Source organism: Vombatus ursinus, unplaced genomic scaffold, assembly GCF_900497805.2.
Source record: "Vombatus ursinus unplaced genomic scaffold, bare-nosed wombat genome assembly UNPS02014779.1, whole genome shotgun sequence".
In the NCBI taxonomy this organism is placed as follows: domain Eukaryota; kingdom Metazoa; phylum Chordata; class Mammalia; order Diprotodontia; family Vombatidae; genus Vombatus; species Vombatus ursinus.
The window spans coordinates 47,911,879-47,933,651 of NW_020954557.1; the positions used below are offsets into that span (position 1 = coordinate 47,911,879).

The 21,773-nt window shown below is 36.3% G+C and overlaps 1 protein-coding gene across 3 annotated transcripts in view; it reads left to right on the top strand.

Annotated features, from left to right (window-relative positions):
• LRP2 (LDL receptor related protein 2) overlaps positions 1–21,773 on the top strand; it is a 258,128-nt gene that overhangs the window by 185,103 nt on the left and 51,252 nt on the right. For all 3 annotated transcript variants that reach the window (XM_027866126.1, XM_027866127.1, XM_027866125.1), the window contains 13 exons: positions 687–839; positions 1,358–1,528; positions 4,448–4,671; positions 6,046–6,223; positions 7,092–7,288; positions 8,410–8,655; positions 9,998–10,126; positions 11,103–11,222; positions 12,474–12,590; positions 13,446–13,562; positions 14,941–15,078; positions 17,813–17,935; positions 21,591–21,719. In XM_027866126.1, coding sequence (XP_027721927.1) covers positions 687–839; positions 1,358–1,528; positions 4,448–4,671; positions 6,046–6,223; positions 7,092–7,288; positions 8,410–8,655; positions 9,998–10,126; positions 11,103–11,222; positions 12,474–12,590; positions 13,446–13,562; positions 14,941–15,078; positions 17,813–17,935; positions 21,591–21,719 — 2,042 coding nt within the window. The remainder of the gene's footprint in view (positions 1–686; positions 840–1,357; positions 1,529–4,447; positions 4,672–6,045; positions 6,224–7,091; positions 7,289–8,409; positions 8,656–9,997; positions 10,127–11,102; positions 11,223–12,473; positions 12,591–13,445; positions 13,563–14,940; positions 15,079–17,812; positions 17,936–21,590; positions 21,720–21,773) is intronic.

Genomic DNA, 21,773 nt, shown 5'->3' on the forward strand with positions numbered 1-21,773 from the left:
ACTAGGTAATTCCCTGAGATGTTTATATAAAAGGGAAAGCTTTCTCAGAATTTCTTCTTCCTCCCATTCAGAGATTGTTTCTCCCTTTTACATAAATTATTTAGAACATGACTCAATCTCTAAAACAAATGGCTTTTGGGCAGTGAGGTGGCACAGTGGATAGAGCACCGGCCTTGAGTCAGGAGGACCCAAGTTCAAATCCAGCCTCAGACACTTGACACTTACTAGCTGTGTGACTCTGGACAAGTCACTTAACCCCATTGCCTAGCCAAAAAACAAAAACAAAAACAAAAAGAAACAAACAAATGAAAAACCAAAAAAATCAAAAAATAAATGGCTTTGATTGAGTCAAGAAGATATACAGGTCCTGTTAACACTCAGTTCTGATTGAGTCAATTGAAAAGTGCTTTCACCTAATGAAAGCACAAGAGCATAATGGGTTGTCTTCAACTCCACCCTTATGCTTATTTCTACATAGTTCTTACAACACAATATCATACACCCCAAATTATCTTAATTTAAGAAAGACTAATTCCTCATATTTTACTTTTTTCCCACCTCTGGCTGCTACTCCTAAGAGCTGGATATGTGGCTCCAACCATGATTCTTTGTTGGTCTGTACTGAAAATTGTGAGAGAAGAATGGATAAAATAGCTGTTTGAAAATTTTCTCATTATTCATTTCAGAAAATTGTATTGGCTAGACGCCTACCTCAATTGTCTCTCTGTTGCCAATCTTGATGGCCGATTCCGCCGAAAACTAGCTGAGCACTGTGTGGACTCCAACAACACCTTCTGCTTCCAGAATCCAAGAGGGATTGTCCTTCATCCAAGATATGGGTATAGCCTTCTTTTTCTAAGTAGTATTGGTTTCCCTTCCTTCATATGTCTTTGCAAAGACTGTTTTAGCACTGTCTTTACTGAATTTTCTCTCCTGTGGAATATAGTTACAGTGGTGTTAAACTGGGAGTTAAATGTCTTCTTATCTATGTATGCTGAGACACTGTTTGGTGGTGTTTTTGTTTTCTTTGTGATAAGACATCTTCATACTTCTGTAGTCAAGTGTTGACCTAACATAAAGAGGTATGGGGCCAAAATACTTAATTAACAGATTAATAATGATAGAGTTCCTGAAATCTACATATTGGTCCTCCTCATCTTTTATGTGTCCCAACTCCTCATTTCCTTTCTTTCTTTCATACTATTTTAAAATTGTCTCCCCTTCCTTCAGAGGCTTTTAAAAAAAACCCTATATTTTAAAAATTATGCTACTCCATAACATAACAGAAGGAAGCCATTAGTCTTTGCTACCAGATTTTATATTCGAAAACTGATAAAAAAAATGTTTGTTTAAATAGACAGGTTTACTGGACAGACTGGGCAGACCGAGCATACATTGGGAGAGTGGGCATGGATGGAACCAATAAAACTGTGATAATCTCTACCAAGTTATCATGGCCCAATGGAATCACTATTGATTACACCAATGACAAGTTGTACTGGTCAGATGCCCACCTGAGCTACATTGAGTACGTACATAGAGAAGAATAAAGGAACTGGGTAACTTTTCATACCAAATATCAGGGGTCACACTTTGTTTTTATTAGTTTTTTTTTTTAACATTTAGGTGGTCCATATGTAACAATGATGATAATGATGTTGTGTTTGTACTTACACTTCTCAGTAAAGTCCTCTATACAGAGTTCTATGAGGTCCACTTCATCCATATTTTTGCTTTGACATTTTCTCTCTGAATTTTAGTTTCCTCACCTGTCAGATAGGAATTAGTAATAATTATATTATCCATATAGAGTTATTTTGCTAAAAACATTTTTTGAAGATTTAGAAAGCAATAAAAATGGTAGCTTGATCTTAAATTCATCCTTTGTAATATGAGTGTATTGGACTAGAATCGGGGTGGGGAACCTGTGGCCTTAAGGCCACATGTGGCCTTCTAGATCCTTGGGTGTGGCCTTTTGACTGAGTCCAAGTTTTACAGAACAAATCCTTTTGTTAGGAGGATTTGTTCTGTGAAGTTTGGATTCAGTCAGAGGGCTGCATTATTATTTTTAATAATAAAAATAAAAAACAATAACTTTGCACCTCAGTTTTTCAGCTGAAAAGTAGAGATAATTCTAGTTGCACTTATAGAATTCTTGTGATGTACATACTTTGTAAATCTTAAAGTGCTAAAAGATATAATAATTATTGTTATATCTTCTGGGCATCATAATTCTGTATCAGAGAAAACAAAAATAGAAAGAAAGACCTTTTCTCATTGATAAATACAGTTGTTTTAGATAGCAGTAGATCCTATCATTTATTAAATTGGATTCTACATGTGAGCCTTTATGCCAAATGTGATATTTCAAAATGTATCCAAAGATACATTGTTCAATGAAAAACAAAAGGGTAAAACAAGAATATATATTATTAAATAAAATACATATTACCTACATGGACTATAGTAGTGCTGGCAAGACAATTCTGTTTCCCAAGCAAAGCCAGCCATGTTCAGCAGTACCAAAGGATTAACTCATTCATCTTATTGTGCTGTCATTCCTATTCTAGAAGCATTTTGGAGCTCTGAAGCTCTGGTCTCTGCCTCAGCATTATATAACAAATCTTACTGGCTGAGAGGATAAGAATGAAAGGGAAGGACCTAGGACACTGAAGATGACAAATTATCCAATTCACACACCAAGTACTTTCTCACTGATCTTACAGAACTACTCTACTCCTCTCCTCGTTACAAATGGGTTGTGATCTACTTTGATGGAGGGAATTTCTACTCCAACATACCTCTACCTGAATTCACAGATTTGAACCTCTACCCCCAAAGCTGTTAGAACTATAAGGATACCCAAAGAGGCTCCTATAACTTTTTGGTTGTTCCAAGATCTTTCAAGCCTTTGGAGGGTTGCTTAGTCCTGAAAGTTTGTCAGATGTAGTAGAGGTAAATAATGTATGCAAATATAGTATTATATGTAACATCAAAGGTTTCTGTAAATTTTCTGCAGTTGTTTCTTAGATAATTCTTAGCTACCCTGGGGTTGTCTGCCAGTAGGCATGTTGATTTCCTGATCTGCCTTGTGAGTGAGAGGAAAGGAGAGTAGCTACTTTTGTGCTCAGGACCCCTAACTTGTAGGCACTACAGTAATACTAAGAACATTTTATATTTATATAGCCTTTTAAAGTTTCCAAAGCACTTTCCTCAGTACCATACTATGAGGTCGGTAGTGCAAGCATAATTATTCCCACTTTACCAATCGTACCAAAAGAGAAACCATCTGCCTAAGTTGGCACAGAGAAAGACTGAGAACCTTGCTGTGAATGTCTTGTATCATTTGAATCAAATGACAGAGCTAGTTTGCATTTCAGTTTATTAATCTGGAAATTGATATTTGTGATACCCAAGGTTTCTTTAGAGGTTATTAGAACTAAATGAATATTATAAAATACCATTCAAATATGAAAAAATGGCTATACTTTAGATATGCAATGATTAGACCCTTAAACTGTAACTTAACTCAGGGTCAGATATTTACTTTAGTGGATCAAAGGATCAATTTTTACTGTAAAATGTTTATCCACAGAGAAATAAAGCTTTAAGATGACAACATTTGGCTTTATGTTTCTATGCTATGAATTTTTCCTTCTGTTTGAATATTAAGAAGTCAGGGAAGAAGGATAGGGATTAGACCCATGATTTAATTGGTGTAGGGGAACTCCCAGATGAGGAAATTCCCTCTCTCAGGGTGTACTGTCACCTCCTCTGCAACTTATAGTCTTATAGAGATACCTAGAACATTGAGTGGTTAAGTGACTCACCCAATGGTTATATTTTGTTTGTGGTATTGAGTTGGTTTCACAACAATTCTTTGTGACCCTGTTTGGGGTTTTCTTGGTAAAGATACTAGAGTGGTTTACCGTTTCCTTCTCTAGCTAATTTTGCAGATGAGAATACTGAGGCAAACAGGGCTAAGTGACTTGCCCAAGGTCACACAGGTAGTTAAGGTCTAAGCCCAGATTTGAACTCAGGAAGATGAGTTTTCCTGATCCAGGCTGGGAACTCTGTCCTCTACACCACCTAGCTGCCCTGAATGGTAATATAGCCAATTTATATCAAAGGTAAAATTTGAACCCAGGGTTTCCTAGTTTTAAGGCCAACTCTCTATACTCTACACCAGGTATCAAAGAAATTTTCACTGTGATTAGACAGTGGCTATCATTTAAGCTTTTGGTGCCTCTAAAGTTGTATTTAAATATTATTTTAAAATGGTGATTTTTTCAACTTCATACTTTGTCTAGTCAGATGGAATGTTGTTTTGAGTTCAGTTAATTTAAAAAAAACAATTATTGTGGTCAAAAATTTTAGTTATCTTATAAAGTAAATGTTCACTGGGTGACATTTATCATGGTATGACTTTTTTTTTCTGTTGCCTTAGATTCTCTGACTTGGAGGGACAGCATCGGCACACAGTGTTTGATGGGACTTTGCCTCACCCCTTTGCTCTCACAATCTTTGAAGATACTGTATTTTGGACTGACTGGAACACAAGAACGGTTGAAAAAGGAAACAAATATAATGGGTTGGGCAGAATGGTGCTGGTGAATACAACACACAGACCCTTTGATATCCATGTCTATCACCCATACCGACAGCCAATTGGTGAGCAGATAGTTATAGAGTCAACTCCTGTACCCATTTACCTTTGTCTGCTTCAGATTAGGTAGGTCTTATGCTGGTCTCTTGTAAACATGAAATCTTTATCTTAGGAGCTTTTTTCACTTTTCATGTTTCCTATAAGACAATTTGCATATTCAATATCAGATAATTGTTGTTTTGGAAGTCTGCTAGAGGTCCTTGGGTCTATTTCCTTGCTTCATATACAAGACTGTATCTAAAAAACTTTATTCTTAAATCTTAACCTATTTGTAAATATCAACGCATTTTAATAGCTCTCTAGAGAAGAAGATTCTGTAGTTTTAATCAACAAAAATGTCACATACCTATTTGCATATGGAGCTGTGTGATAGTTTAAGACAGGCTAACGAAATGGGCCCCTTATTCCATTGTCTCAGAACATATAGGTGAGGGAATTTTTTTTCTCCCCAACATTTGCTTAACTTATATCTTTGCTGCTGCTACATAGGCCCCTTTGTTAGATTCTTTGGAATTTTGTGGATGCATGGCATTTTATATGCCTTCTTGGTGGAAGTGGTTTTACATGCTGAATGTGGACTCTTTTCCTCCTTGTTAAATGTGAAAATGACATTGCATTGAATGATGAATTTAAAATTTAGTAAAAGGGTAGGTATTGTCAAAAGGAAGCTGTGCCCATGACCGTACTCATGACATTTCTGAAATGAATATTCTTTAGGTGTCTGAAGAATATTCTTCAGCAATCTTACACAGAGGCTCACAAACATCTATCTGCAGGCCCACTTGTGGTCTCATCAGCCTACAAAATGAGGATAGGCTCTGCCTCCATTTGTCAATGTCCTGCTAAGTATTCTGGACCAAAGCCCTTCTCTCCTGCTATTATTTATATCACTAGAATGAGAGAATATAGTGTCTACCTGAAATTCGTAATCTTAGCATCCTTCATGAAACAAAGATTCCTAAGAAAACCCCATGAACATTTTATTGAAAATGGAAAGGAAAAAATACATCCAATTAATGTGTACCAATTTATTTTTTAGATCAGGTCAAATCTCATTTGGTTTCTGAGCACATGAATATGAGTTGATGTTCATGATTTGTCTGCTGGGTCCTAATATCTTTTCTAGCTAGAAAATCGACTTCATACTACTGATAGCACTTGGATGGATTTGATTTGCCACCTGTTACTTAAATAATTCTGTAGTTAGCCCTAGCTATGAATTGTTAGCAAGACAGAATAATTGTGAAAGTTAATTTTCTCATTCCATAAGAGAAAATATTAAAGGTAGGGTCTTAATTTCAATTAGGGCAATCAAATAATCTTGGGAGTGGCATTTTCTTTATGCAAAAGAACCATTTGTTTTCCTTCTCTTCCCTTAGTAAATAATCCCTGTGGTACCAACAATGGTGGCTGCTCCCATCTCTGCCTCATCAAAGCAGGTGGGCAGGGTTTCACCTGTGAATGTCCAGACAACTTCCAAACTCTCCAACTTGGCAGTGTGACACGTTGCTTGCCCATGTGCTCTAGCACCCAGTTCTTGTGTGGAGACAGTGAAAGGTACGCCATCCACCTCCCAACATTCTCTTCATTACACTTCAAGGTCTCCCATTTTAGGGATCTGTAATTAATTAAGTGTATGGCTATTTCAAGTATAGCTCAGACTGTCCCATTGTTTTCTATGAGTCAGTGATTTTAGGTGGTTCTCTTTAGAAATTTTGAATCGAAATTATTATGGTTGTTTTGTAATGGGTTGTTTTGTAAGGAAGAAGTAAGCCTTATCTTCTGCATCAGTCAAGTTTAATAAATTTTAAGGGCAGAGTATACAAAATAGAATCACAAAAAATAATAAGTATTCATTGATCATAGATTTCATAGCTTGTTCTTTGTCTAGTAGTGGATTCTTTTCTATGAACTTCTTAGCTTTGCTGTTTTGGGCACTATACTAATGAAAGTATAATTTTGGTTTTGGTTCTAACATAGATCAATTAGCATTATTCTCTTTCATGGCTGCATACTTTGCCTCTAACATAAGAGAGTCACTAAACCACTGATCATAAAGAGAAAAGCTAGAAAATATGGCTGGATTAGCACAAACTCATAAAATAATGCAGACTACGTGCTGGTGGGCTAATGGCATCATTTTAGTTGTTGAAGCATAGTATCATCATATATTTGAATCTTGACAACCATCGTTTGAGGTCTATCCCCCTTGTTAAATATATTATCCCTCTTAAAGTACACTTAGTGACTTAGACTTAGTACATTAACTTCAAGGTCTAAATGTAATTATGAAAGGACTAATATCCTCCTTTGACACTTAATGGCAAACCTCCACTTTCATGATATTTATTAGCTTCTGGTGTTTTGTGATGACAGCAGAGAAATACTATTTGATATAAGGTAAATAGTAGGTGTATCTTGGTAGGTGTATCCCTATCTGGTGGAAATGTGATGGACAGAGAGACTGCAGGGATGGTTCAGATGAACCATCGACTTGCCCACAGCGATATTGTCAACTTGGACAGTTCCAATGCAGTGATGGGAATTGCACGAATCCACATTTCCTGTGTAATGCCTTAAGGGAGTGTCCTGATGGATCAGATGAGGACCATGTTCTTTGTGGTATGTTGAATTATCTTATCTTATCATCAATCATTATTAAAGTTGATTGTTTTTGATCATGACATACATTACAGACCAAGAAGTATTCTAAGAACTGTGTGACAACATGGTCTCTGACCTCCCCCTATCTTTTATAGGGTGTTTTGGAAAGCCTGAGTTCACTATAGGACAAATTCTGTATATGTGTTGTGTTTCCCATTTTAGAGCTAGGGAAGCAGAGACAATTCTGTTCTTTGTTCCTGGTTCTATATTCTATATTATGAAAAGACAACTAACAGCATTAGTTGAAGCATTTATCATTTTATCTGAGAGCAATCTGGGTGGTACAGTGAGTATTATGACAGATCTCTCGTCAGCAGGAACTGAATTCAAATATTACTTCAGACAATTAGCTCTGTGATTCTTAAGCAAGTCTGCCTAACCTCTGCCTGACTCAGTTCCTTCATTTGTAAAATAAATAAATAAGTAAAAAGGAATCATTATAACTCCCTATCTCTGAGGGTTGTTGTGAGGATAAAATGAGATAATATTAATAAAGCATGGTATAAATTCTAAAGGACTATATAAATACTAGCTATTATTATTCCAATGATGTAGTGCTCAACTTTTCCGTACATTATTTCTGTAGACTGTAAGTTTGAGCAAAAGTGCTATTTCATTCATGTCTCAGCTTTCCTAGCACCTCGCCAGTGCCTATCATATACTAGCTTATTCATTAGTTCATTGGTTTATTGACTGATGTCCAAAAAACTTCATCACCCAGTTTCCAACCCTCTAGTAATGACCCTCCAAAAATTTATCTAGGTTGTCTTTCCAATGATTGACACAATCCTTTGCTTGTTTTTCAAGATTTTTTTTTCAGCTTGATAAGACTTGCTGTAGCTTGCATTTATCTAGAATAGTGTTTGAGAATTGCAAGGTCACCCCTACATCATAATAAGCTTTTAGAAGATAAAGTAGTAAATGACATGGTCCAAAGGAGTGGTCCAGACAAAGGAGTTCTATGATGGGCCCTATATGAAGAAAAGCAAGGTTCCTGACCTTAGAAATGTCTGAAATAAACAAGAAACATGAGCTCTTACTACCTGCGAAGCATTTCCCTTATTATCTGATCTTTTCAGTGAATCATCAATGTGAGACCCATCAGTGGCAGTGTGCAAACAAACGCTGCATCCCTGAGGCTTGGCAGTGTGATACTGAGGATGACTGTGGTGATAACTCTGATGAAGATAGTGCTCACTGTGCCAGCAGGACCTGCTTGCCAGGCCAGTTTAAGTGTGACAATGGCCGCTGCATTCCTCAGTCCTGGAAGTGTGATGTGGACAATGATTGTGGTGACCACTCTGATGAGCCTATCCATGAATGTAGTAAGTGCCGATTCAGGAATCTCTTTGACTCTGTACAAGCAAGACAGCATGGGGCCAGTGGCAAGAGCATGATGCATATCAGGGGAACCTGGTCTGAATCTTGCCTCTGAAACTAGTGTGACCCTGGGCAAGTCACTTAACCTCTGAACCCTTGTTTCCTTTTCAATAGAACAGGGTTAATATTAATGATATTAATTATGTTAATTTATTAATATTAATTAATTAATCATATTGCAAAGGGTTGTTGTGAGGCTCAAATGAGATATTGTTTATAAAATACTTCCACACCTTAAAATAAATATTATTATTATATTGCATATTCGGTATCAGACATGAAGTTCATTTCAGCTTTATCATGAACCTTCCCAATTTGGGCATGGAAGGATGTGGGACGCTGGGCATTAGGAACTGGCAGCTCTCCTACAACCCCATGTGCTGCTGCTGTTCTCATTAATCTCATTTCTCATCAATCAATAGCTTCATGTCTTAACACAGCTCCCATTTCTGACTCTTAGACTAAAGGGTAAAGGGATACCAACTCTTGTAAACATGCCCAGTTCTCAGGTGCTTAGTATCTTGAAACTAGATTTCTCCTAGGGTAATTAAGCACATTAGTGAAGATTAATCAGTTTAGGATATGACGAGAAAAGAAGTGAGAGCTAAAGCTTATTGCTTTAAGTGAAAGTGAAAGAACTTGAAACTGGCAACTTACTGTGGAAGAGACTGGGCAGGCAGCATGGAATAATGGAAAGAGAACTAGCTTTGGAGTCAGAAGTCTTGGGTTCACATTTCACCTCTCATGTTTACTGATGGGTGGTGTTGGGCAAGCCACTTAACCTCCCTGGGCCACAGTTTACTCATTTGTAAAATGAGGGGGGTGGACAAGATGATTTCTGAAGTCCTTTCCAACTCCAGATTTGTGAACCTACTTAAGTAACATTTTTGTTGCTACTATCATGTTACCAGTACAATTGCACTGTTGTTGAAGATAGAACGTAATGTACTGGAAAGATGACTGGACACCGAGGAAAAAGCCTGCAGTTCAAGTGCTTGCCTTATTATTTATTTTGTCTCCTTGGGCAAAAAATCACTTACCCCTGAATCTCAATTTCCTTTACTTTAAAATGGAAGATACTACCTTCCCTGCCTATTTTCACATAGGTCTTGGGAGATGAAATAATGGCTATTATAATGCTTTGAAAATGATAAAGAGTTGTTTTATTATACCGTTGTTATTCCTTAATATTTACTGGAAATTAGTAGATGTGTCTGAATTGTAGACATAATTAAATTCAGACATGATTAAACTACTTATTCTGACCAACAATGCCCTCCATTTCAGTGGGACCTGACTACCGTTGTGACAACCACACAGATTTCAGCTGTAAAACAAATTACCGCTGCGTCCCACGGTGGGCAGTGTGCAATGGCTATGATGATTGCCGGGACAACAGTGATGAGCAAGGCTGTGGTATGGTTTGGGATCAGGATTCAAAGGTAGAAAGAGATAGGTGTTAAGTCTCCCTACCCACCTCTCATGGCAGCTGAGTGGACAATTCCTATCCTTCTCCTCCTACAAATCTGTCTCCCTTGTTATCCACCCCCTACCCTATACTGCAAAAGAGCTGCAGGTGAATCATGGAGACCTGACCCTATATTAAGCCTGGATGAGGAAGAAATGTAACCTTAATTATAGGGACCTGTATGAGTTACTTCCAAATATGAAACTCTTGTCTGTAGTTAACAATTTCTTCTTTTCCCTTTTATCAGACCTCAAAAAGAATATAATTTCCCTAATACTGTATTGGTCATTTGGGCTTCTCTTGTTTTGAAGATCTATCTGATTTAACTTATGACTTTCTAGAAATACTGTGTTCAAATATGGTAATATAGAAAGAATTTTCAGGACTGCAGAAATAGTAAAGGAAATCTGGATGGGGATGAGGGAAGACATTTTTTCTAGACTTTAGAAGTATATGTGTTTTGATCTGGGTTGATCTGGGTTTGATCTGGGTAGATGGAGCTGGAGAAAAGATGAGCAAGAACATAGTAACTTTTGGCAAATGGCAATATGATGATACATAAATGATCAGCGATGGCAACTTGTTGGTACAAACTTTGGTACAAGCTACCATCTAGAAAACTGTTCATTTTTTCCAGCAGTGTTGCAAGAGGAAATGGGTTTACTTTTTGGAAACAAGAAAGTTCTAGATTAGTTAAAAAGAAGAATGGCATGACAATGAGCATTTAAAGCACTGGGATGGTAGAATACCTTTTCCTTAGAGATCTTTAAGAACACCATTGCAGTATAATTTTATATTTGTTCCACAGTAAAGTAGCATTTAATTTTGGAGGTTTTTTTTTGTTTGTTTTGTTTTGTTTTTGTTTTTGTTTTTGTTTTTCGTGTCCTGATAGCTTTTGATTTTTTCAATGCCTGTGAATTTCAGAGGAGATGACTTGCAATCCTTTGGGGGATTTCCGCTGCAACAACCACCACTGTATTCCATTACGATGGAAATGTGATGCCTATGATGACTGTGGGGATGGATCTGATGAGCAAAACTGCAGTGAGTTTTTAGTGCTTCCACCCTTTACCTTATGCTAAGATTTAAGCTTCTTCTTTAATCCACCTTTGTTATCTTGCTTTTTGCATTAGTTCATAGGATATTATTTCTATTTTTGCTTGTGAGCCATTTCTTCCATTGAAATTCTCCTCTGGCTCTTCTTTGGATTATAGAGGTAACCTTGGGTTTTAAGAGGTTGTGCTAGGAGACTGCAAGATCTTGATGGAAAGACTTGGGTATGGGTCCAGTAATAGGTTTCTGTTGTCTAAAGACCAACCTAGTTAACTGGGAACAGATTCATCACCAAACAGCTGGCCATTGGATGATGAATTTTTTCAACCACAACAACTCAAGTCAAGGAGGATTTACATTAAATCCTCAAAACCACTGATTCATAAAGCATTAAAGTAAGCTACCTCAAATAAAAAAATGAAAGGTTTGTTGGTATGCAAAATTTTATTAAACCCACCAAAAATGATAATGCCTCATCATCATCATCATTATAGTTATGAATTTCAGTTCCATCAGAAAGAAATGCAAGAATCAGAAGAGAACTAAACATGTCATATATGCAATCAGTGAAAGCAAAGCTTTTATAATTTTTTTTTCAGAGAGAGGGAATGAGGGGATCACCTTGAGTTCTCTAAAGGAGTCAGTGATGAAACCTGATCCAAGATTGCATTATATGTTTATATACATTACATATATATGTAAAGTTTTATTATATGTATTTGTTTACATATAATATATATGTAAAGTTTTATTTAACATATATAGTCATTATATGCATAGTCACTATATATAGTCACATGCAAAATAACATGTATGTATAAATATTTCTCTTAGTTCCATAAATATCTTAGATATCAAACATTCATCAGAGATATTGGGTGCAGACTGTTTCTTATCCTAGTTACGTTTTGTTCCTCCCTACTGTTTGAGAAAAGTTAGCTTTTATTTTCATAAGTTAGATAAATTTCTTGTTTCAATACTTCACAAAGTCCTAAATGATAACTGGAGGACAACTGTTGCAATGAAAGAGATTCTTTAGGAACGTTAATGATGTAGAATCCTTTCTTTTTATAAGCTGGACCTTTAATGATTTACTTCAAGAGAATTTACACCCTAAGAACATTTCATTCTATTAGCCTCAGTTTAGAGCCCCAGTTTACTCTTCTGGAATGATGTTATCTTTGACCTGCTTAACAGAAATGAGATTTCATGTGCTAATTATTTCCTGATCTCCTTTCTAAGCCCCTCGGGAATGCTCCGAAAGTGAATTCCGTTGTGACAATCAGCGTTGCATTCCTTCCCGATGGATATGTGACCATGACAATGACTGTGAAGATAATTCAGATGAACGAGATTGTGGTACCTATAACATATATCTGTCTTTTTCTCTGTCTATATCTACATTTATATCAGTATTTGTATGTATATTTATTTCTTTGAAGGAGTAACCATTGAATAATGTACCACTAAGAAGAACTATTTTTATTTAAGTAGAGGCTTAAAATAATTTTTTACTCTATCTACTTTATATTTATGGTGTAGTAGTCTAGCTGATTCAGTTTTAATTGTAAAGTTGTCTGAGAATAACACTATGATCTATTGATTTTTGCAAATCATATGCAAATAAAAACAGTTTTATTGTCCTACCTATTCCATGTGCCTGAATGTGGTCCTCAAGAAAATATAAATGGAGGTTATTGTCTCAAAGACTTTAGCACTGGAACAGTAATCTTATTGCCTTGGTTCTTTATCCAGCTCTTACATTCACCTTCAAATATGTCTGTAGAAGACTAATAAACATATCAAAAGGATAGAAAATTAGGTTTATCAGTAAAGGCTTAAGACATGAGTATTATTTAGCATGTCAGAGGTGTTACTGAAGGTAGCATTTCACCATTAGTGTAGCAAGAGCAGTACTTTCCATGTCTATATCTTGAAAGGGAATGGTTTGGGATCAATATGGTATAGTGAGAAGTATATCAGATTTGGATTCAGAGGATCCTGTTCTGTTTACTACTATGTGTCACAACTTTGGGCAAGACAATTTCTCTGGGTCTCAGTTTCCTCATCACTCAGACGAGGGAGTTGAACTAGATAACCTTTGTGGACCTTTCTAGTTCTTACTCTGTGATCCCAAGTTATGAGGGTTAGTTAGCGTCTGTTGTTATCTGAGTATGAGTAATAAGAATGTTTTGGTAAATTTTTATTCTCTAGAAATGAGGACCTGCCATCCTGGATTTTTCCAGTGCGATAGTGGTCACTGTGTGCCTGAACGATTCAAATGTGATGGAAATGCTGACTGTCTCGATTTCTCAGATGAAGCCAGCTGCCGTGAGTCAATCTAGCTATTTGTGATGAAAGCATAAATGAGGAAGCAATGTGATTAAGTGAGCCCACTTTAGGGGACAAAATGCGCTTTAGTTGTTTTCTATTCAGTCTTCATAGGTAACTAACACTTATCACAGGGGTTTGATTTAGTCTTGATTTTTATCTGATTCCTCAGTTAATATCACTTAGATACATGCAGGAACTAACACAAAAGAATTTATTAATCAAATCCCTTAAAATGGCAGTAGTGATTGTATCTATGATAATGAAATTGCATGTAATAATTACTGCCTTACATGTGTGACTGAATTATTTAATTTTGATGGAATCATAGCTGATCCAATTGTCTTGGTGCTATGGACAGAGTGAGGGACTTAGAGTCAGGAAGGTTTGAGTTCTTGGATACTTGTATGACCCTGGTCAAGTTATTTAACTTCTATCTGCCTCAATTCCCTCATCTGTAAAATGAGAATAATTGTCACACCTATCTCCCAATGTGGTTGTGAGGACTAAACGAGATGGATCAAATGAAGAAGAAATGTAATTCTAAATAATACAATTATATTTGTATAGCTCTATATAAATGTCTTTATTATTATTATCATTATTATTACTATGATGAAGCCAACTGCTAGGAACAGATATTTTGCAATCACATTTGTAAAACTCTCTATAAATGCTTTTATTATTATTACTAATAGATATTTATGATAGAAACATGTATCAGATAAAAACAATGCACACATAAAATAATAACTATGAAAAAATAGTGTAAAAGAATTTTGATCAGAAGTGAAACATGCTGAATTCACGGAGCATAAAGTATCCAAGTTCCAAATGTGAATAGAAAAACAATGAATAAAAACAGGCCATTATGACACAATCATTAACTAATAGTTGTAGCCCCATTCACTCTCATGAACAACTTAATGAATATTCATTGCAAATAGCTCTTTATGATAAGCATATTCTTAATGGAAACAATTGTTACATCATATATAGACCTGATTTTCAATGCTGATGAGAACTGGTCATTTCTGCTCCACCTGGGTGGAGATTATATATAGAAATAGAAAGTTTTCAGTCATAGCCCTAAAGATGCTATTACACGCTGTTGGAAATTAGGGTCCGCATAGAGCCTGCTTGGACTTTGATGTCTCTCCTAAAGGAATAGTCCATTAGCCATTGTATATTGGAGATTTCCAGCTGCTGTGTTAAGAGTATGGTAAGCAGGAATCAAATGGTATTTAGTGTTAGATCAATGAAAGGAAAAACAGAGCTGAACAGAATAGAGCATCTGAAGGAAATGAGAATTCCCTTTCACCTGCTCCCAATTATTAACCTTCCCAATAACTGATCTGTGTCTCTTTCTCCACACTAGCCACCCGTTATCCTAATGGCACATACTGTGCAGCTACCATGTTTGAGTGTAAGAACCATGTCTGTATCCAGCCACTCTGGAAGTGTGATGGTGATGATGACTGTGGGGACAACTCTGATGAGGAACTTCATCTGTGCTGTAAGGGCAGAAAATACAATGAATGGGTTAACTGTCTCAAATAGGGTCATTCAGTCATTCATTAAGTGTTTATTAAAAACCTATTATGTGCCACGTACTGTGCTAAATGCTAGGGGATACAAAGAAAGGCAAAAGACAATCCCCATCCTTGAGGTGCTCCTAGTGTAATAGGGGAGAATATATGAAAACAACTATATACACACATACATACACATATATGATAAACAGGAAATAATTGACAGAGGGAAGACGCCAGAATTAAGAGGGATTGTGAAAGGTTTCCTGCAGGAGGTGGGATTTTAGCCGCAATTTGAAGAAAGCCATGTAAGCTAGGAGGAGTATATGAGGAGGGAGAACATTCTAGGTATGGGGAACAGCTAATGGAAATGGCCAGAACTGGGAGATGGAGTGTCTTATTTGAAGAATAGCAAGGAGATCAATGTCCCTGAATAGAAGAATTAATTTTCAATTAAATTCCAACAAAACATTTTTGTCAAAAATTTCCCGTTTCCCTCCAAAAGATACTTCATTAATAACCACTCGTATTTTTAAGCATGTAGAAAAGGATATGTAGAAAAGGATAGGTAATATGTAAGAAAACTGGAAAGGTAGGGAGGTGCTAGGTTATGAAGGGATTTGAATGCCAGAGGATTTTGTATTTGATCCTTGGGGTGATAGGGAGTCACATGGAACAAGGAAGGTTTTCACCCTAGTACCTTTTTCTTTTCTTTTCTTTTCTTTTCTTTTCTTTTCTTTTCTTTTCTTTTCTTTTCTTTTCTTTTCTTTTCTTCTTTCTTTCTTTCTATTTTTTTGTTCCCCATCCCCTCTGCTTCCTTTAGAATGTAAGTGCCTTGAGGGCAGGGACCATTTCATTTTGTGATTGTATCTTCAGTGCCTAGCACAGTGCCTTGTTTACAGTAGAACACTTAATCAATGCTAGTTGAATTGAAAAATCCTAGTACCTTTTTCTTGAAGTAACACTTTCATACCTTTGGGGACCTGTGACATTCTTTTGCCATTCTTTGTGTTCTGTATGGCATATATTTGCTTTTTGAAATGAAAGTGAATTAAACTGAATTATGTTTTAAGATTTTTGCAGTTCCCTTTGAAATAATTGAAGACACTCTGGGGTATCACAAGATCAAAACAAAGACTCCTACAGTGGGTAGAGAGTTTTTTTCTGTAAAAAGGAAGACTTCTCTTTAAGAACTTACCATCTCTTTACTTCTAAGCCCTTCTCTCTTCTCATTAATTGCCAGTTTAAAGTGTATTATTGAGTCATGATAATATATGGCTATTTTCCTTCACACCATGAAGAGTTATTTTAATTCATTTCAAGTACATTTTTGTAGGGGCTCCATACTGCCACTCTTGATACTTCCTTACTTGTTAAATTCTAAGCAAATATCGTAGAAGTCTGCAACTGTGAATGAGATAGGGAATTGGGAACTGGTACTCCTTCAACAAGATAAATGTTCACAGCTATAAAAATGAAACTTTGAATGGTAGGGAAGGAAGTCTAGTTTCTTTTATAGGTACAGCTACATAGTTATTCTATATGTATTTGTGTTATGTCTTTGTTAGAACGCTCGTTGCAAATGGTAATTGTTTCATTTATTGTATTTTTATCTCCAATGCTGAGCACAGGGTGTGGCACACAGTAGGTGCTTGGTAAATACTTATTAATTAATTGATTATAGCCACATTCACAAATGTGTTTAAATTTTATGTCTAACTTTTGGGTGAAAAGAATTAATTTTCAATTAAATTCCAACAAAACATTTTTGTCAAAAATTTCCCGTTTCCCTCCAAAAGATACTTCATTAATAACCACTCGTATTTTTAAGCATTTTAAACATACAATTCTTAAAAGCAAGTTAAATAACTTGTGCCCTGTATTTGAAATCAAAGTGTAACTTGATTTATTTCATTCAGCAAGAACTTACTAAGTTATGTGTGTGTATGTGTTTGTGTGTGTGTAAGTTTTGTATTATGGATTAATTTGGGATGGGGAGAGGTTGGATCTGTTTGTGGAATCTCCCTTCACCAGTGCAGATTGTCTGCTCACAGTGTAAGAGAGTTGACTAGGGCACTGAGAAATGAAGAAACTTGCTAGTATGCATGAGAGGCAGGATTGGACTAAGAGTCTTCATGACTATAAGGCCAGCTCTTTATCTACCATGCTCATCATCATAAACCATAGTGGACACATCAGTTGAGGACATCTTCCCTCTTAAGTTGCTTATACTCTAGGAAAAATGACATTATATATTTATATATGAGTGGCTAGAGAAGAATTCAAAGCAATGCTATTTACTTACTAGCTGATTTACTAGTGACTTTGGGCAAATCTCTTAGTCTCTCTGAATCTCAATTTCCTCATCAACTATTGGACTAGAAGACTTTAAGAACCTTTCTAGCTCTAAATTGTTGAGTCAGTGAGGTCAACAAGCATTTATTAAGCACCTACTTCTATGTAATAGGCACTGTGCTAAGTGTTAGGGATAAAGAGAAAGACAAAACATAATCCCTATATTCGAGAAGCTTACAGTCTAACGAGCCTATGAATGAGGGTTGTAATGGTGATGCTGGTCACAACTGCAATCAGATTTAGATCGAATATCTTCTGGATTGTTTTAAAAGCAGAAGAGTATGATTCTGGTAGTGACTTCCTGTTACAGTGGTGTTCTCCTAACATGTATCCATGGTTTAATCTCACTTTCTCTCTTTTTAGTGGATAATCCCTGTGAGCCACCATTTCGGTTCCGATGTGAAAACAATCGTTGCATTTATAGCCATGAACTATGCAACCAGGAGGATGACTGTGGGGATGGAAGTGATGAGAAAGAGGAGCACTGTAAGTGGACACATTCACAAAGTCAATTCTGTATTTTAGGGGATTTTGGTTTCAGGAATTGTTTATTTTATCAATGACTTAGTAAGTGCCCTGTGCTACCTCTTGGGGTTACAGAGACAAGAAAAAAGTCAGTCTCTCTCCTCAAAGTGTTTACATTCTCCCTGGTGGGATGGAGCATATAATGAAATAAGTGAAACACAAAATAAAGAGAGGAAGAAGAGAGTACTGACAAATGAGGTGACTCAGGGAGCTTTTCACCAGGGAGTTGGCATCTCAACCGAACCTTGAAGATGGAAGGAAAAATTCTGAGAGGCAAGAGTTGAGGAGGAAGTTCACTTCAGGCATGGCAAAGAGCTTATGTGAGAACCAGGAGGTGAGAGATAGGATGTGGCATTTAGGGAACAGATAGGATGTGGCATTTAGGGAACACCTATTACTTCAGTCTGACTGGAACATTGCAGTTCTTGAAGGGGGGAATGGTCTGAAATAAGACCGGGAAGATTGTGGGAGCCAGATTACTAGAGGTATAATAATAATAACAACAACAACAACTCTGTATCAGGCACTGTGCTAAGTACTTTTTTCACAGATATTATCTCATTTCACAATAACCCTGGGAGGTAAGTTATATTATTATCCCCATTTTACAGATGAGGAAACCGAGGCAAATCAACATTAAATGACTTGCCCAGGGTCACGCAGCTAGTAAGAACTTGAGGCTTTAATATCAGGTTCAGGAATCTAGCCCTTTTACCATTTTCATACAACTTTTGGAGAGAAGAAGGAAGGTCCTCAAGATGTGAAAAAAAGAAAGAGAAATGAAATTATTAAATAATTTTGGAAGATTTAAGGATAACTAATGGCAATAGGAGAAATTATTCACATGAAAGATCCCCAAGCCTCATTCTGAAATTTATAATGTGGTATAGCAGAAAGAGTATTTCGGGGTAGCTAGGTAGCTCAGTGGATAGAGCAGCCTCCCTGGATTCAGGAGGACCTGAGTTCAAATCTGGCCTCAGACACATAACACTTACTAGTTGTATGACCCCATTGCCTAGCCAAAACAAAAAAAAAGAGTATTGGTTGCAGCATCAGAGGACCTGGGTTCAAATCTTTCCTTTGTCACTTTCCTGTTTGTTCTTGGGCAAGTAACAATTTCTCTTGGCTGCATTTCCCTCATTTGTAAAATAGGAGCCTGGACTACATGACTTCTGATGTCTCTTCTGGCTCTATATGTGGATCCTATTAAATACACACATACATATATTATAACATGCATGTATATATTTCCATTTAAAAAAACTGATTGAGCTAATTATACTTTCATAAATTATTTTGAAAACCATAAAGCACGATTGAACACATTGTAATAATTAATGAGGAAAAAAACATAAGGCAAGCATAGGGATTTTGTGTAGTTCTGAAAAGTATAGTTAAGTATCCAAACAATTTGACAAGCTAAATTGGCTGCAAACTCCCAGAATGCGTCTTTCACATATAGGAATCTATTTCGTTTTTTTCTTTCTTCTTTTAATCACTTTCTAGTTGAGATGCTAATGCAGTATAGGATTGCAAAAATGGCAAAATAGAAGGTAGGAAGAGAAACTAAGGAACCTGGGTTATCTACATATTGTTAGAGCCAACACCAGCATCTGTTAGAGGAATTTCTGAGTTGTTTGAATGGAAGCACAATTTACAAATGGGTCTAAATGTCCTTTGTGACTGGAATATACTTCTTTATCCCCCTCCACTGGTTAGCACGCTGAGCTTCCTTCCAGACTCAGCTTATACACAAGCCTCCTACACAAGGCTTTTTCTGATCTCCCTGGTTGTTAGTACTCTTCTCCCTACCCTTCAAAATTACTTTGTATTTGCTTTATATATAACTTGTATTGATATATCTGTGTTTTATATTGCTTTCTCCTAGTGGAATGTAATTTCCTTGAGGGCAGGGACCATTTCTTTTCATCTTTTTATTGATAACACTTAGCCAAGTACTTTGAAAGTAGATTTTAAAATAAATGCTTGTTGGATAAATGAATAAAATGATTTATAGCTATATACACACACACACACACACACATACACACACACACACACATATATATATAAACACACAAGTATTATATATTGAGATAATTGATTTAAATTGCAGCACTGCCTAAGTAAACTCAAATGCTCAAATACCATCCTCATCCTTGTCCAGTTATCACTGACTGCCATCACACAAAGTATAGTTTTGGCAAAATTCTTACTTTCTAAAATCAAAAAAAGTTAATAATTTATTTTCTCTTTCTCTTGAGAAAATCAGGATGAGCACCAAATGGTGGTTCACATTTCATAAATGAATGATATATTGCTCTTCAGAGATGAAGTTAGTCATGATTTGATGTAGGGCTTGTTAATTACTGATCTATTTTAGATGATTAATCACATAGCTCTCTCTCAGCACCATCAGTGAAAACATTATATTAAAGAGCAGAACTCTAGTATTTCATAGCAGAGTACATTTTTAAAAAGTGAAAATTCATTTTCCATAAGAGGAAAATTATAAACTAGGGTAGCATGGGATTAAAAATGAACACTATGGTATTTTATCTGGGATGGAGCTAGGAAACGTGTTATTTTTTTCCTTTTGGAGGATCTTTCTATACACCTCAAATTGAACACACATTTGGTCAGTTGCCTGTTGAATTTGATCAATTTAAAGAACCTCCATTAAAATCTTGCTGCAGTGACATGGAGGTGGACCTTGGTTTTCAAAGACTAAACCAATAGAGAACAAGGATCCTCAAAGGGACCATCAAACCAAAAAAACTGATGTAAAGGTCCATATCATTACCTGGGGACCAGTGTAGCTGATTTAGGAGAGACTCGTCATGGAAAGATTCCATCAGGTGATAGTTATTTTTGGCTTCCAAAACTCACAAACAGTTCACTGAAACAGAGAGGAGCTTCAGTGAGGGGACTAGCTATACCAATGAAACCATAAATATTTAAAAGGACAATGAGCAAGTATGGGTGATTAATTTCCCCCACTCCTTCTATGACTTTTCTTAGGCATAAGGCATATGCCCATTTCTTAGGCACATAGGCATCATCTAGGAAAATCCAGAAAATTCATTCTCTTTAATGTGCTGTGCCTTGGATCACCATGAGTCTCTTACAATCTTTGTCGTATGACTTTCAGTGGGTCACTTAATCTTCCTGATCCTATAGGTTTCTAACCTGTAGAATGAGGGGATTGGACTAGATGGTCTCTGGGGTTTCTTTTTAGTTCCAGTTTTATTATGCTAAAATTTCATCCCAGAGGGAGTTGTCTGGCCATGAATCATTTGGCAGTATTAAGGGTATGTGCAGATAGACCTGTTTCAATGGGATTGAAACTATAGTTAAAAGATATTTATCTCAGAGACAGTCTATGTAGATGGTGAATTTTGAAAAGTGAAAAATTTTAAAACAGGACTAGCCCCCCCATTGATGTCTCCCAAATTGAACATATTGCATCTGTGATTCCAAAGGGTAGTTCTGGTCAGAGTGGATAATGGAGAAAGGGAGAAGTTCTATTCTTGAAAACAAATCCTGGGCAAACAGCCCCTCAAAACATTATGCAGGAAGAAGTCTTGATTTTGAACCTTTATTTTTTCAAATGTAGGTATGAACCCAACCACCAAACCTTGTACAGAAGATGAATTCAAGTGTGGAAATGGACACTGTATTTCTTTGAGTTACGTGTGTGACGACTTTGATGATTGTGGGAACCATTTTGATGAAACAGGCTGTAGTAAGTAAAACTCTTATTAAAAGATTGTTATATCTACATCTATATTTTTTGAGG